This window comes from Denticeps clupeoides, unplaced genomic scaffold, assembly GCF_900700375.1.
Source record: "Denticeps clupeoides unplaced genomic scaffold, fDenClu1.1, whole genome shotgun sequence".
NCBI lineage: Eukaryota > Metazoa > Chordata > Actinopteri > Clupeiformes > Denticipitidae > Denticeps > Denticeps clupeoides.
Genome location: NW_021629799.1, coordinates 76,281 through 92,586, shown reverse-complemented (window position 1 = coordinate 92,586; position 16,306 = coordinate 76,281). Strand labels below are relative to the sequence as shown.

Genomic DNA, 16,306 nt, shown 5'->3' with positions numbered 1-16,306 from the left:
ACTCCCCTTCAAATTTGAGAAAACATATAGAGGTAAGCTATGCTATGCTATGCTTTTGGGTATGTTATGACATGTTATGATACTATTATCTAGCGAAATGTATGTTGACTTACAGAAATAGTATAAACATCACACCAGTGTAGCTTCATCATTTTTTTAACACGGTGGTAGGATAAAACTGGTTTATTAGCTCGGAGAAGATAGCTTAATGTCTTTGCTAGCATAGTGTCCAGCTCAGTGTTGTGCCAGTTCACACTGAAAAATAACTAGTTCACGTTCATAGTTAATTTTTTACAATTTTGAAGTTCACAGCTGTGCCAGTTCACAGCTAAAAAAACGAACTAGTTCACGTTCGCTCTTTATTTATTTATTTTTTCGGACTCGAAGCACCAGCCATGCTAGCCTGTGATCAGCAAACTTTAAAACATGAGCGCCATTCAGTCTCGCCAGAGTGAACGTCACTCACATTCACGTTCATAATTTGTAAACTGATTCGTTCAGTTCAGCGTTCACGAAAAACAGGAACGCGTTCAATGAACCGTTCATGCACAACACTGGTCCAGCTTGGCTGGAAGGGGTGCTTTCCGCCTGTTTCACAATCAGTAGTCCTCTCAGACTAGAGATGTGATCACAATAGACCAACACTCCTGTATTTCCTGGGTTTGTCACATATTTCTCTCGTAATTATAAGGTTTATATACATAGTTTAGCACAGTAAATAGGCCTAATAATATACTTGATTGTGCTAGTTACTTTGTTCGAAGATCTAGGATTACAAATGTTTTAAATTAAATTGTAAGAATGAATAATTAACACTTACAGTATATCATTGTTATTTTTGCTATCTATTATAGTGAAAGCACAGATCACTTCTGAAGGAGTACCTGGCTGCAACTGCAACTAAAAAGAGGGGAACATCATCTGCTGGTGAGGGTTCTTCAATAAAGCAGCGGAAACTTGACAACACCAAAGCCTCTCAGAAGACCATGGACCTTGCGGTGGTCAACTTTTTTTTTTTGCACCCTTTTGGTGTAGTAGAACAGCGTGAGTTCGTTAATTTAATGCAGCATAATCACCCAGATTACCCAGTCATGTCACGTACAACATTGAGAGAGAGAATAGATTAGCACACAAAGCGAATGAAAGATGGAGTGAAGAATGCAATGCAGACTGCTAAATACATCGCCACAACTACAGTCTGTTGGACAGCTCATAGGCAAAGCTTAATTCGGGTTACTGCCCACTAGATTTATTTCAGATAACCTAGAAAGACAGTCTGTTGCTCTATCTTGAAAAAGGCTGAAAGGGGCACATACTTATGACATGCTAGCCAGTACTCTCAATGACATTCATACAGAATACAGCGTCCGTGAAAAAATTGTTAGGACCACTACAGATAATACCTCTGTCACGACTACGGACTTACGGGGGAAGGAAGCGCAGAGGTCTGACATGCTGGGAAGGGGTTTTTATTATTAAATAAACAATAAACACAAATAAAGACGGGCGCGGTGGCCGAAAACGATTTAACTTAAATACAGACAAACTAAAATAACCCGTAGGCGTGTGGCGATTGCCAGAACTCAAACTACGAACAGTGTTACCAACTAAAGTTCACGAAAATGCCAGCGACCCCGAACGGGCTGAAACTTCCGGCATTTATGGGGCGTCAGGATTGGATTCCGGTGTGGAGCCCAGCTGCAGGCAATCCTGACAGAGCCCCCCCTCCAAGGGCTACGTCCTCGGAGCCCCAACAGTACCATCAGTGGAGGCGGCGGGGCGGACGGCGGCAACCACAGGGCTCCTGCCCTGCTGTATCCTCCCCTTGGAGGACCCGGTCCCTCGGGCTGGCTCCCCGGCGTGGTCAGGCGTGGCGGCCCCGGTCCCTCGGGCTGGCTCCCCGGCGTGGTCAGGCGTGGCGGCCCCGGTGCCTCGGGCTGGCTCCCCGGCGTGGTCAGGCGTGGCGGCCCCGGTGCCTCGGGCTGGCTCCCCGGCGTGGTCAGGGGCGGCCCCGGTGCCTCGGGCTGGCTCCCCGGCGTGGTCAGGCGTGGCGGCCCCGGTGCCTCGGGCTGGCTCCCCGGCGTGGTCAGGCGTGGCGGCCCCGGACCCTCGGCCTGGCTCCCCGGCGTGGTCCCGCTTGGTGGCCCCGGACCCTCGGCCTGGCTCCCCGGCGTGGTCCCGCTTGGCGGCCCCGGACCCTCGGCCTGGCTCCCCGGCGTGGTCCCGCATGGTGGCCCCGGACCCTCGGCCTGGCTCCCCGGCGTGGTCAGGCGTAGCGGCCCCGGACCCTCGGCCTGGCTCCCCGGCGTGGTCAGGCGTGACGGCCCCGGACCCTCGGCCTGGCTCCCCGGCGTGGTCAGGCGTGACGGCCCCGGACCCTCGGCCTGGCTCCCCGGCGTGGTCAGGCGTGGCGGCCCCGGACCCTCGGCCTGGCTCCCCGGCGTGGTCCCGCATGGCGGCCCTGGACTCTCGTACCTGCACACAATAATCAGGGCCGATCCATCTGGGTATGTGTGGGCCCTGTCTCCACACGTCCCCTCTGACACGTCTTGTGTCACCCCCTGCACCGCGCAGGGAGATTGTCCCAGAACCTCCGGCGACTGTTCCAGGCACCCCAGGCTGGTGCCTTCTGGGACTATGCAGCCCCTCTCGCTGCCCGGCCCTGGTGCCAAGGGGGGGGCATTGCCAGACCATCCGGCTAGCCCCTTCTGCGTCCGTTGGGACAAGCAGGCCCTCTTCCTGCCTGTCCCAGCTGGGTCCTCATGCCTACCCGGGGGCTCTATGGCGCTCCACCCCTCTGGAGGCAGACGCAGGCCCATGCCTGGCCCGCCCTCCTCACTGGCTACCGGAGGACCCAGCTCAATCGCTTCCCCACCTCCCCTCCCCTCAGGAGGAGTCCCCAACCCGAACTGCTCCCCCAAAAAATTCTTTGGGGGAGCACCCCCCCCGGCTGGACTTAGGGGTACCTTGGGGCTTGTCCACCTCGCCTTGGACCAGCACATTCGGGTCAGGAACCTCCTCCCTGGGGTTCGGCTCCGCGGCTGGGTCGCCATCTGGTGGACACAAAGAGGGGAAGTGGGGGCGACATACGGACACATATACCACGCACACACACACACACAGACAGAGACAGACAAAAGAGAGGGTCGTCTGGCTCCCTCTCTGGGCTCTCCGGGACCTCCTCAGGGGGCACAGCCAGGATCTCGGGAGGCGCGACCTTCTCGTCGCCCGCCAGTGCTTGGTCTTCTTGCCCCGGATCCTGACTGGCGCTGGATGTGGTGGAGGGGCAGAGTTCGATCCCTGGCTCAGGCTCTGGCCGATCAGACTCCGCCCTCAGTCTCTGCTGGAAGTCCCGAAAACTCCTGTCGGTCTCTCCCTGCTGCCAGAGGGCTGTGCTCCAGCCCCATGCTGATCCAGTCAGACACGTGAGGATGGTAGTGATCTCGTCCGTGTCTGCTGCCCCACTGAAGGGTCCTGGGACCATTTGGCTGTCCCACACAGGGCTGGGCACGTCGCTGGAGATGGTGGTGGCCGTGTGGCGTGGGGGGTGGTGGACGTCTTCTCCAGCATGCGGGGGCGCTGGTGATGCGCTGCCGTTCAGCTGGGGAACGTCCGAGCAGAGGGAAGGCGACTGGAGCTGGGAGGGCATCTTCCCTGTGAGGCAGTTCCGGCAGTGCAGTTGCTGGCTGGCGACCTCCTGTCGCCCTGTTCCACCAGCTTACCCCCGCATTGCTGTCCTCCTCCTCACTGTTGTCGCACCTCTGGGACTGACGTGGGTTTCCACGGACCTCGCAACGATCATGGACGGGCACGATGGGCGGAGCCATCCCGGCACCGACTGCCCAATCGGCGTCATCCTCGTGTTGGTCCGTGTCGACCTCATACCCTCGGAAGTCACGTGGATCTTCACGGATGTCGCGACAATCTCGGACGCGCGCGCTGGGTGGAGCCATCCCGGCCCCGACTGCCCAACGAAAATCCACGTCATTGTCGCTTTCGTCATCCGTGTCCTCCCACCTGTGACTCCGAGGGTCGTCCACCCTGCGGACATCCTGGACCCAGGGTGCGATCAACTCCCAGGGACAGTACTCTGGCCATTCGGGCTGGAGCCTGCCCACCTCCTCGCTGGAGGGACACCGCCGTTGTCGCTTCTCACCCCCCTGGAAGTGACGTGGGTCCCCACGGACCTTGCGACGATCGCAGACTGGCGCGATGGGCGGAGCCCAACTCTCGTCTCCCGTGCTCTCGTCATCGTCCGTGTCGTCCCAGTCCACGGGGAGCCTTGCCAGCAGAGCGCAGAGTTCTTGGCTCGACATGGCAAAGATCGTGGGGGTCGCATCTTCTGCGCTCGCTGCCCACGTCACTTCCTCGCTGCTGCCGACGCCAACGTCCTCGCTCCGCCCACTCACCCGCCGACGTTGTCGCTTCCGGGTTTCGCGGAGTTTCCCGGGGGTGACGTCATCACGCGGCGCCGCGTACAACGGCTTCTCGGGGAGAAAACGCTCCACCAGAACGGGCGGCGCGTCTCTCCCCTGGCGTCCGCGTTCGCCGCGCCGGGCTGCGTCCTTCGCGGCGTTTCTTCTCCTCTGCTTCAAACCTCTGCGCCTTTGGGTGGGTCGCTGGCATTCTGTCACGACTACGGACTTACGGGGGAAGGAAGCGCAGAGGTCTGACATGCTGGGGAAGGGGTTTTTATTATTAAATAAACAATAAACACAAATAAAGACGGGCGCGGTGGCCGAAAACGATTTAACTTAAATACAGACAAACTAAAACTAACCCGTAGGCGTGTGGCGATTGCCAGAACTCAAACTACGAACAGTGTTACCAACTAAAGTTCACGAAAATGCCAGCGACCCCGAACGGGCTGAAACTTCCGGCATTTATGGGGCGTCAGGATTGGATTCCGGTGTGGAGCCCAGCTGCAGGCAATCCTGACAACCTCAAACTTTATTAAGGCCTTCAGAGTTTTTGCATGTGAAGATGAAGGAAGTTTAACTGAAGAACAGAGGGAAAATGTAAATGACAGTGTGGAGGAAGATGATCCAGAAGAGGAGACAGAGGGTGTTGAAGTTGAGGCTTTGATGAAGGAAGAAGATGAGTGCTCTGAATATCAACTCCCAAAACATCACTGTTGTGCCTGTCATCTTTTGAATTTTGATCTCAACTGTGGATGCTAAAAAAAGCTGAATCAAATGTTGTGTACAGGAAGATGTCTCGTGCAGCATTTGCCAAGTGCTCAGCTCTTTGGAATAAGAGTGCCCGCTCATCTATCGCTGCGGAGGTTATTGAAAGGGAGTGCAAACTGCAACTCATCTGTCCAGTTGATACCAGATAGAACTCTCTCTTCCTTGCAGTTGAGCGGCTACTGAGGATATTTAGAGAAAGTAGGGAAGGAGCTGTCAGAGCAGTGACCATTGCACTTAAAGTCCCCATGTAAGTTTGACTTGGAGCAGATGCACAGTTATGATGTGGTTGGCTATGGATTGTGTGCCATAATATTGTTGTTCACTAATCATTTACACCTCGTTTAATTGAACTGCAGTAGTAGAGCCTATAATTATTTAGATAACTTAGTACACAATAAGCATATCAGTCATGTCTGTTTCATATCTATGCTGACAGGCCACAAATTCATATTTTAACAACTTTTTGCAGACACAATCTGACATAATTAAAAATAGTTTGTTGAATGATGTGTGTAATAACATTATGTATATCTAGGTGTGTGACAAATTCCTTATATCACTTGTTGACATTCTGCATATTCCAATACTGTTTATTGCAGGTTCAGCCCTGCAGAACTTGCTTTCTTAACAGAATATGCATCAACCATGAACCCAGTATCCATGGCAGTCAACATGTTGCAGGCAGAGGTGGATGTCCACATGTGATGGCTGTTACCAACTATAACCGTCCTGACTGTGAAGCTGGACCGCCTCCAAAAGTCATCCAAGTTCTGCCAGCCACTGATCTCTGCCCTTCAAGAAGGAATACAATGGCGGTTTGGTGACATGCTTGCTGACCCTGAACTCATGCTGCTGCAATTTTACTTCCAAAGTTTCGCACATCGTGGACAAGCAATGAGGATTTGCTAAGGTTGGGTAAGTAATTTAAATCATTCATTTCATTGGCAAGTGTTTAATTGATAAGGAAACCTTGCAAAGAACCTTTTCTGATCCTGCCAGTTAATCTGAAATATGTTGTTGCATCTAGGAGATCATAGGAATTCCAAAGTGATAATAATGGTTTTTACAAGGTTAGAGAGACAGTACTCTTCATATAAGCTTAATGTTTCCTGTATTCTGTGTTTGGGTTGTTGTTATGTAGGCATGGACTACACCAAGAGTCACTTGGAGGAGTACCAAGCCTCATCACCAGATAGCCATCGGGTCAGAGGAGGAGGACTTCTTTGGCCATATGAAGGGAAATGTCCAAGAACCCAAAGACAGCTGGATGCCTACCTGGCCAACTCAGCTGCCTCCATAGATACTCTAAAGTCCAGCAGGGCACATCTTTTCTGCAAAAAGAGGCAGGCTAGGGTCAAAAAACTGAAATTGAACAAAATCACTGGTAATGCTGTGCTTATAAGTGCACCAAATGGCACTATACTCTCATGTTCGTGAGAGAGCCATTTTCACCCTCTGATCTTTGATGCCTGGCCAGTGGTAAAGTTTTCATTTGATGGTCCTTCATTTAAGTTTCTTATTCTAAGATCTGCCTTTTGTATTTGTATTGTAAGTGTTGAGTTACACAATATTGTTTTTTTCTGCAAATAATAGATCATTGACAAGATTTACAATTACATCTGTTTTTCATATAGACTCGTGTTTTGTTAAAGAAAAAACTAAACAAAAAGTATTGATAATTCTAGGTTGATTAGGGGTCTGAATGGCATTTATACTGGCATATTCTTAAGAGAGCCACACCCCAGTCAACGGTCAAAATTTTTGTTGTTTCTCATTCTAACATCTGCCTTTTGTATTGACTAAGTGTTGTGTTATCCATTATTAGGCCAATGCTTTTTGCTTTTCTGCAATCATTGGAACATAAACTTTGTATTTACTAGTTTTACAGTTGCGCTACATTTTTTTTTCATGCAAGCCAGGGCAACTCTTGTTGAACAGAATGTGCTGATGATACGAAGTTGATTAAAGGGCTCGCAATGCCACTTGTACTGCCATATTCTTGAGAGCACCACCCCACCACTGGTGTTTGGTTACTGTTGTGTTGCCCTTTTACCGCTCTTAACAGAAGTGTTGAATAGTTTTGCAAGTACATAAATGATTTAAAGATATATCATGTCCTGATTGGTTTATCTTAATGGTATATTAGTGGGTAATACCTAGTATATAACTTGTCATCCACATAATTCTAAGGTACACACAGTATTGCAGAGTGCATGCACAATAAGCACACCAAACTTTCCAATACACATATACTGTATAATTGCTTGTAATTATTCCGAGCAATGACATCAGTACAGGCATAAGTCAGTATATGTACTATGCTTTTACAAAATGGCACACCCCAGATGTTGAGACAAACCATTGTGTGAGTACTTTTACTTAAAAAATATACTTTAAAGTAAATTTAAAAGTAAGTACTTAGGACTTTTACTTAAGTAAGATTGTTGATGTAGCACTTCTACTTTTACTTGAGTACATATTTTGCAGGTTACTTGTACTTTTACTTAAGTACTAAGCTTCTGTACTTCCTCCACCACTGCACACTATTAGTGCACCATTCAAAATTCAAAGTTTGCACTATTTTACTTTGAGCATTTGTTACTCATTTCTATAATTTAGTGCTGTCTGTCTCATTGTTGTCTACATCTTGCACTGCCTGTATCCCCTGTTTGCACTTTATGTAGCACAGTTTGTCTGTGTCACACATGTGCACTTTGTCACTATGTAACTTTTTAATTGTTCAAATGTTACATGTAGCACCAGGTTCCAGAGAAATGATAATTTGTTTCACTTTGTACCATCTAACATGTATATAGCTGAAATAACATTTGTCAACATTTAATAAATACCCCCGTTCATTGTCAAAATTCTGCTGCAGCCTGCCACTGAAGGAGCTGCTCAGTGCTGTCAAGGTCTCCTGCATAGGGTGGGAGATGTTGTCTAAAAGGGATGATAGCTTATCTACCATTCTCCTGTCACTCACCACCTCCACTGGGTTCAGAGGGCATCCTTGACCAGAGCTCTCCCTCCGGATCAGCCTGTTCAGTCTCTTTCTGACCCCAGCAGAGATGCTACCTCCCCAGCAGACCACACCATAAAAGATAGCTGAGGCCACCACAGAGTCATAAAAGAGTGGGCCCTTCACCCCAAATGACCTGAGCCTCTACAGGAAGTACAGCTTGCTCTGCCGTTTCATTTAGAGGGCATCAGAGTTGTGAGTCCAGTCTAGTTTATTGCTCAGATGAACACCAAGGTACCTGTAGCTCTCCACAGCCTCAATGTCCTTACCCTGGATGTTCAGTGGTTGTAATGGAGGAAGTTTGTGCCTGCGGAAGTCTACCACCAACTCCTTGGTCTTTCCAGTGTTGATCTGGAGGTAGTTCTGCTGGCACTAGTCAAAGTCCCGAGTCAGTTATCTGTACTCCTCGTCATCCCCATTTGTGACTAGGCCAGCTATTGCAGAGTCATCAGAGATCTTGTAGGTTGTAGGTGAAGTCTACAGTGTAGATGAAGATGGTGAAGAAGAACGGTGCCAGAACCGTTCCCTGTGGGGCCCATCCTACTGCAGACCACCCTGTCTGACACACAACCCTGAGTTCTCACATACTGTGGTGGGTTGGTGAGGTAATACATGTTGTGAGGTGATGATTCACTCCTGTGTTCTCCAGCGGGAGACAAATAAAAGAAGACGATTCTCACAGTGCTCCCAGCGGTCTCCAAGTGAGAGAGGCTTGTAGGCAAACTGAAGTGGGTTGTGGAGTCTCAAGACTCAGATTGTTGCCTCAAGACTACAATCTGACACACATGGAACTTCTTCACCATGTCAATGAAGAGGCAACAAATCACCCCAAAAATAATTTAGGTTGGACCCTGACACCCTTCATCTCAGATTTAAGAAAGGCCTTATTTTACTTTACAAGATCAGAGGGATCATTCTCTGTCCAAACTGTGTAAGGGAAGTTGATTAACAAAGCATTGGTAGCTCTATGGGATTACTCTAGTACTTTACTCACTGCCTGCACTGCTCTCATTGCTACTGATTTAGGCTAGTTCATCGAGTCAAGTGTCAGGTCATGGGGCCACAGCACCACCAGGTGCCATCCTTACCTTGTCATAGCATGTGCTATCCTACTACGTTTATGGCCCTTTATTATCTTTTTGATACATAAATATGTAGTTTAACTAATCTCTGGTGTCGCACTCAACTTTTTTGACTTAATCAATTTGAAGAAAGTCATGCCAAGTCATGTCACATGTAGTGTAAAGTCCCTGACAAAGGTCTTGTCTCTTGTGTACAAATTGACCTCAAGTGCTAAAAAGTTGGGGGTTTTTTTTACAAGAAAAGGCTAATTTTATTCCGAACAGCTTTTGTAATAATATTTCAGTGCAAAACAAAATGGTCAAAAAGTATTTCAATAGTGAAAGCTTGCTAAAGCCCATTGAGTCAATTTTTGCAGAGACATAAGTGTTGTCGCCTTGTCATATGAGCTTCATTGACTAATAATGAATAATTAGGTCTCAGGTGTATAAAAAGAAACCCAGTACACTAGACCTTCACATCAACTGCAACTAGACCTCTGCAAACACGCCTACGATTCACCCTGAGACTAAAGTGTCGATTATCAAGAGGCTGGAGACCAGATCCACTGCTGATGTGGCAGACACCTTCAATGTGTCGCATCGTCAAGCACAGAGGATTAAAAAAAAGATCTGAAGAGACTGGAGACGGTTTTGACAAGCCCAGGTCAGGCAGACCCCGCAAGACAACTGCTCCGTTTGTTGGCTCAAAAATCCAAGGCCAGCCCATTTCATACAAGGTCAACCAGAAAAAAAGGAGTCAGGAGCAGGTGGATGGCATGGAGCATTATCATTTTTGGGCAATGTCATTTTTTTTGGGGCAATTTGGGGTTTTTGGGTAAGGCTTAGCAGCAAAGTGAAATAATCAACAATGAGGAAGCAACGTCCAACATGGCTGCCAGGACTTAATGTTGGATGATGAACTGCTTTGTTCCAGTTCGTGGTCGTTGGTCTCTTGGGCACTGCAGTGCCCCCTGTGGGCCATGAGATGACATGATCGCCATGACATAAGACCACTTGTATATATGACAGAAAATTAAAGCTATTCAAACAGAAAAAACCTGAAATAGCCCACCTCAGGTGGACACACCTGTAGCCGAACTTGAGATATGAAATAAAAAGATATTAATAGTAATAAACAAATATCTTTCAAAATGTATGAGCAGCTATGGCATCAGCTTTGATCAGGAAACGTGCAGAAAAAATATGCACACCTGGTAGGCCCTCCTAAACAAGATGATTGGCTCTGTGCAGTTCAGCCCACTCTAAGAACACTACAAATACAGCAGGAATTCTTCACACACACACTTTTGCTCTCACCTCTTGCACAACCTTCAGGAGTACGGGAATGGCTTCAAATCCTGTAAACAAGATTTTTGTGTACGAGAATCCTGACTTTCAAGGCGTGAGCCGGGAGTTCACTGAGTATTGTCCAGACCTTCGGGATGTTAGTTTTAATGACTGTATCTCCTCTGTGAAGGTCATAGGGCAGCCATGGGTGTTATACGAACACCCCCACTGTCAGGGTGCCCAGTTCTACTTTGAGGAGGGTGAATGTCGATCAGTGGAGTGGCATGAGGTAATTTCTTCACTGGAACAGGTGAAAGAAGATCTGACAAATCCTCAGATCACACTGTATGAGGATCAAAACTATGGGGGTAGGAGCATTACCCTCAACTGTGAGACAAACTTAATGTTTGGCAATTTCAATGATATGATTTCTTCCTGCCGAGTGGACAGAGGAGCATGGGTCCTGTATGAGCATCCAAACAGAGGTGGTCGTTCAATTCTGGTCAGAGCTGGAAGAGAATTTCCAAGCATAGGCTGGATTGACAACCAAGTGTCTTGGGCTCGTCCTCTTAAACCTGGGAGACCCAAGATAACAGCTGAGCTCCTCTGGGACAAGAAAGAAGAAAACACCAAATCAGTCGTCATTGACTCCATCTGTGGTGTGAATCGTGGAAAACATGAGCAGACCTTCTCCTCTGAGCTCAGTCGGGAGTATGAAGGTTCTGTCACCGAGAGCTTCAACTTCAGCAATGCTACACAGATAAGTGTGGGGATGTCATTTGGGTTTGATATTGGTATAGTGAAATCAGAGGTCAATGTGAATGTGAGTAACACTTTCACCGTGGAGAAGGGGAGCAGCAACACCAAGACGGAAAAGAAGGGTGTGAAGATTTCCATACCAGCCACCATCCATCCACACACCAAGCTCACTGTGAATGTAGTGAGAAAAGAGGTGGATGTGAAGGTTCCAGTCAAAATAACGATCCAGTCAGGCTACAACTCTTCGACTGAATACGGGGAATACAGGTGCCAGGCTGGTAACACGATCTTGGCTGAATACCAAGAAGAGGACATTTAAGGCTGCAGTAAAAGTAAAAAAAAGAATTATAACCATATCATATACACAGCAAACTAAATACTACTTACTAATAAAATACAGAATTCTTACTTTGTAATCTTATACGCCATAACCTATAGAGCATTTCTTTGTTTCATTTTTCCATAACTAAAATGCTTAAAATGTAAGTCTGTCAGTCTTGATATATTGGTGTACCTCTTGTGATTTGGTGAAACTGGTGTGATTTTATCCCATATGTTAACCTCAATGTATTACTGAAAGTGAAGCGATAATCATTGTGACAATTATTATTAAATGATTAGCATTATTAAACTAAGCATTTTTGTTTTTGTTGCATCAAAAACAAAATACCCAAAAATTATGTATATTCTGGATAAGCAGATTTGCAATACCTATGAGAATCATGAGATCAGAGTGATATATTATGGAATAAAACACATATGTATATACAGATTAAAGAAATGAAAACAAACATTTAATTTCTGGAATGTCTGGAAACGTCATAACTGCATTGTCTTTTTAGACATCAGAAGCATTATTGTCTTCACAAATTTCAGAACAGTTAAAAAAAAAAAAAGCCTCGTTTACATTTAAAATGAGACACCAGTGGTTTAACACACGAGGGGCCCATTTCAGAAAGGAGTTTACAAGTGAAAAATGTTAAGCCTGAAATGAGAGAAACTCTGGGTTTTCCGTTTCAAAGTGGCAGGTTTGTCAAACTCGAGAAAGCAGGGTAAGTCAAGCCTGTTTCTGAAAAAGAGGTAACTTTTACTTAGAGTCAGTTACCGTGGTAACTTACTCTGTGAACCTAACCTGGTCAGGAACCTGTTTTATTCTCTAATCTGTGAGTTTCTGTTGGTCTCCTCCCCTGTTTTAAAGATGAAGCAGTTAAGGGAAATGCATGTACTTTTTTGGATGAGGAGACTGTATTAATTCGAAGAGAATTACATTGACGCCGGGCAAGGATTTTGAGACCCAGAGTGGATTTCTTTTCTTTTCTCCATACATTTGTGTTTGAGCGTTACCGTTTTACGTTGCAATCAATTACATAAATCCATAATCTAATCCGTTCTTAGATTACTAACATTACCCATTGTGGCCGCGCTCTTACATCCGGGCAGATACTATGTGCAGCTTTACGTTTCTTTGCTAGGGGAAGATTACTGTAGATTATTGGGGATGCTGTGCATATTAGTAAGGCCACTGTATGCAGGGACACAATGGTAGTAAGTGGGATTTGAACCTGGGTCTCCTGGTTCATAGGCAAGTGTCACTCACTAGGCTTCTACCACCCACTGATAAATGCCTTAAATGTAAATAGATAAAGTGTATCCAAGTATTGCTCCCATGAAGCCTGGGCTCTTGAGCTTTTGTGAGCTGCAGGCTGTGCTTCGGCACCTGTCAAGAGAAATTAGAAAGTTCCACACCTACATCAAAAAAAAGCTCACTCCCAGGTTCACGTGAAATCAGAGCGTGCTGTAGATGTGAAGGTGGTGGAAGTAAAAGAGATCTCCGTACTGACAGAGGTGACTGCATTAGTCCAGAAACTGGCTCTCAACCAAGAGGAGCAGATGGATAAACTGTCTGTCTGTTTATTAAATTAATGAATTTCATGTCATCATATTGGAGATCTTTCTGGTATGTTTTCTGTCTATATTATGAGCCATTTCTTCAAGTTGTGGGAGACTGTTTTCTGTTTGCAGAATATAATACTAGAATAGGCATAAAGACAACTTCTGGCCAGCAAGGTGGCATCACAGTCTCGTTTTTATGATTAACTGCCTCACCTATTTCTTCTGTGTCCTGATCGACCTGCTTCACCTGCTTGCATATAATTGAATTGAGCAGATGCACTACAGCACTTCTTAATCACCACAAAATGCTTCTCTTGCTCTTGTCCTGTGTCAATTTTTTAATTTTCAATGATGTTTGACATCATAAAGGCTTTTGAAAAAGCTAGAGCAATTACACATTTTCTGTGTTAATTGTGGAATTGACCTTTACAGCTGAAATCACAGCCTCTAAGAATATGTTCAGTTGAAAAACTATACAAATGCCCCACCCAAGGTTACTATAATTATTATTACTTACAGCAGTAATGTTGTCAGCTTCATAAAACATACAATTGATAGTTTAAAACAGTGGTTCTCAACCGCTGCAAGTAGGTGCGAGTGGACCACATGATGGGAGGCAAAAAAAAAAAACTAATTTATGATCTTTGTTTGGATTCATCAGATCTATTTTCGCTGCTAAAATAGACCAAAACAGTGATTATTTCATCAAAAATGTAAGTGACTATTATTAACTTGTTTGTCATATGAAATCAGTGTGAAATTAGTGAGGTGATGGTAAATTAAGTGGTGGTCAATTGTCAGCTCTCTTGGTCGAACTGTATTGTTAACTGCATAAAACAAATAAACTAATCAGAATATAGGCTACAGTTAAAGCTTTCCTTTAGTTTTTGTGAAACACACGCAGCCACGCACACACAAACATGTTTAAATACACTTATGTTGGTAATAAATGAATAACAATAAATTGTTGTAACAGTAATATATGCAAGTTTTGTTTTACACTGTAAAAATGTAATGATTTGCCAATGCAAAGAGAGTACCGGCACCTTTTCTTCCCACTTCAAGCACTGATTATAACACAAACAACTCATCCTCCTGGCAACTTTTTTGTCAAAAGCGACAATCCAGTGACTTTTACTGGTGTTTTTGGAGACATTTGTGGTGTTTGGAGACTCGAAAGCATGAATCACGCAGTTATGCATGGATGGTGCACAGGCAATGACGGGGCGTCAGCGTGGTCTAGCTGCTCGCGTTCAGCACGTAGCTCCACTTGTGAAATTGAAGTGCCCACATTGCATGGTTTATTGCGAAGCACTTCTTTTTGACTCCGTGCTTAACAAATCCATGAAAAAAAGTCTCATCAAATCACAGCCACTTAACACTCGATTGTTTGGGGTCCTCTGCCAGCCTTTATGTGCACAGCAAATGAGCTTTAAATTAATATGCAGGAACATATTATTGAGCTGAAGAGTGACAGAAGACTGAAGGAAGTCTTTAGCTCCTGCCCTATTTTGTCATTCTGCGCAGCCTTGATGCTGGAATATCCTGAACTCTGTGACGTCATCTTTAAGATTCTCCTTCCTTTTGCGTCAACATATTTGTGTGAGGCAGGATTCTCAAAAATGACTGCACTCAAAACTAAATACCACAATCGTGCACAAATCGAGGATGATTTGAGGCTATGTTCATCAAACATTGAGCCAAGAATTGAGGATCTTTGCAAGGCAAAGCAGGCTCAGGTCTCTCATTAACAACACCTACCTGCAAGCTTCTGTTAGGCCTAGTAATAACAACAATAATAAAGCATAAATTAATATCAGATATAATTCCCAATTATAGCAATAGCCTAGTGAAGATAATAGACCTATACTGATGGTGGTAAAAATAATAATCATAACAACAATAAAGCATGTAACCTCATATAATTATATAGCAATAGCCTAGTATTGATGATAGGACTACCTACCGCAACTGATGATAATAATAATAAAATAATAATAATAATAATATGGGCCTAAAAATAATAGCACCGCACCCAATCTATCTATCTATCTATCTATCTATCTATCTAGACAGGAGACAATGTAGTGGTGCCGTGTTTTACAGTTTACCCGCAATTTAATTAGCGAAGCTGGAGTTCGGTTAAGCGTGCTGAGTTAAAAGAACAAGTGGTTGCACATGTGTTTTAGTTTTACTGATTCCGGAGATGAAAATCTTTTCATGCATAAAGGTGCATAGCGCAAGGCGGAGGTTCGCCGACTTTCTGGAAAAGTAGCAATTACTACACAGGACAGAAGTGCACGTATTTCTGTGCACGTGGCGGAGGCCGGGAAAACCCGCACGGCAGCAGACGGCATGGTGCTGCTGAGGACTTGGACCACGCGAGGAGCGAGGACTTCTGATGCATAAAGGTACATGAAGAACTGCACCGACTACAGGATTATTTTGCAGACGGCGGAAGGGCCATCGATCGTGGGTACAGTACTGGAGGAAGTTGTGAGTAGACTCAACACACATATTCTCCACCAGTTTGAGCTCCACCAAGCGTGCCAACGATAATAAAAGGTACCTAGACTGTGTGAATATTTAAAACTCGGGTATTTTATATCAAAGGCTGGTTTAAATGATTCACACTCACTCCCAAAATTCCAGCTCTTCTCTGTGTGCTTGTGTGTGTGCTTAGGCATATCAATTCATATTACATTTCTATGATTTTAGTTTACAATTAAGAGCTTAAAATATAAATGCATAATGAGTTGTGGATATTTATCTCATCAGTATTCTTTTCATTGCAGTCCACAGGTGATGAATGAGAAAACCTTCTGTCAGTAGGGTTGGGCTATGAACTCTGTTCAGAGTTCAGGTTATACAGCCTGTTAATAATGATGAAGAGATTTTAACCATAAACTGTTCTGTGAATTGTAAGTTTTGTAAGAATTGTAAGCTATGGGTTGTCTGTGTAAAAGGAAGCTTATATTTATTGAGCTACATCCTAACTTCCTCAACCTTGGGGTGTGATAGGAAGGCTTTTGAAATAAAGTACAGGCTGACATGCAGTAAGGTCTGTAGGAAAAACTGAAAGTCAGTCAGCATTCCAA

At 45.5% G+C, this 16,306-nt stretch overlaps 1 protein-coding gene and 1 long non-coding RNA gene across 2 annotated transcripts; both read left to right on the top strand.

Moving 5' to 3' along the window:
* The first annotated feature begins 406 nt into the window (after nucleotides 1-406).
* On the top strand, nucleotides 407-6,389 carry LOC114774370 (uncharacterized). Its single transcript, XR_003744797.1, has 3 exons — nucleotides 407-1,044; nucleotides 5,789-6,104; nucleotides 6,331-6,389. It is a non-coding gene; the product is annotated as an uncharacterized LOC114774370 (long non-coding RNA).
* Nucleotides 6,390-10,560: 4,171 nt separating this feature from the next.
* On the top strand, nucleotides 10,561-11,950 carry LOC114774372 (epidermal differentiation-specific protein-like). The gene has a single exon (XM_028966289.1). The coding sequence runs from the start codon at nucleotides 10,615-10,617 to the stop codon at nucleotides 11,632-11,634; it is 1,020 nt and encodes a 339-aa protein (XP_028822122.1). The 5' UTR covers nucleotides 10,561-10,614; the 3' UTR covers nucleotides 11,635-11,950.
* Nucleotides 11,951-16,306: the final 4,356 nt, after the last annotated feature.

Excerpts from the sequence above, each read along its gene's own strand:
- LOC114774372 (XM_028966289.1), top strand. The coding sequence starts at position 10,615 with ATGGCTTCAAATCCTGTAAACAAGATTTTTGTGTACGAGAATCCTGAC.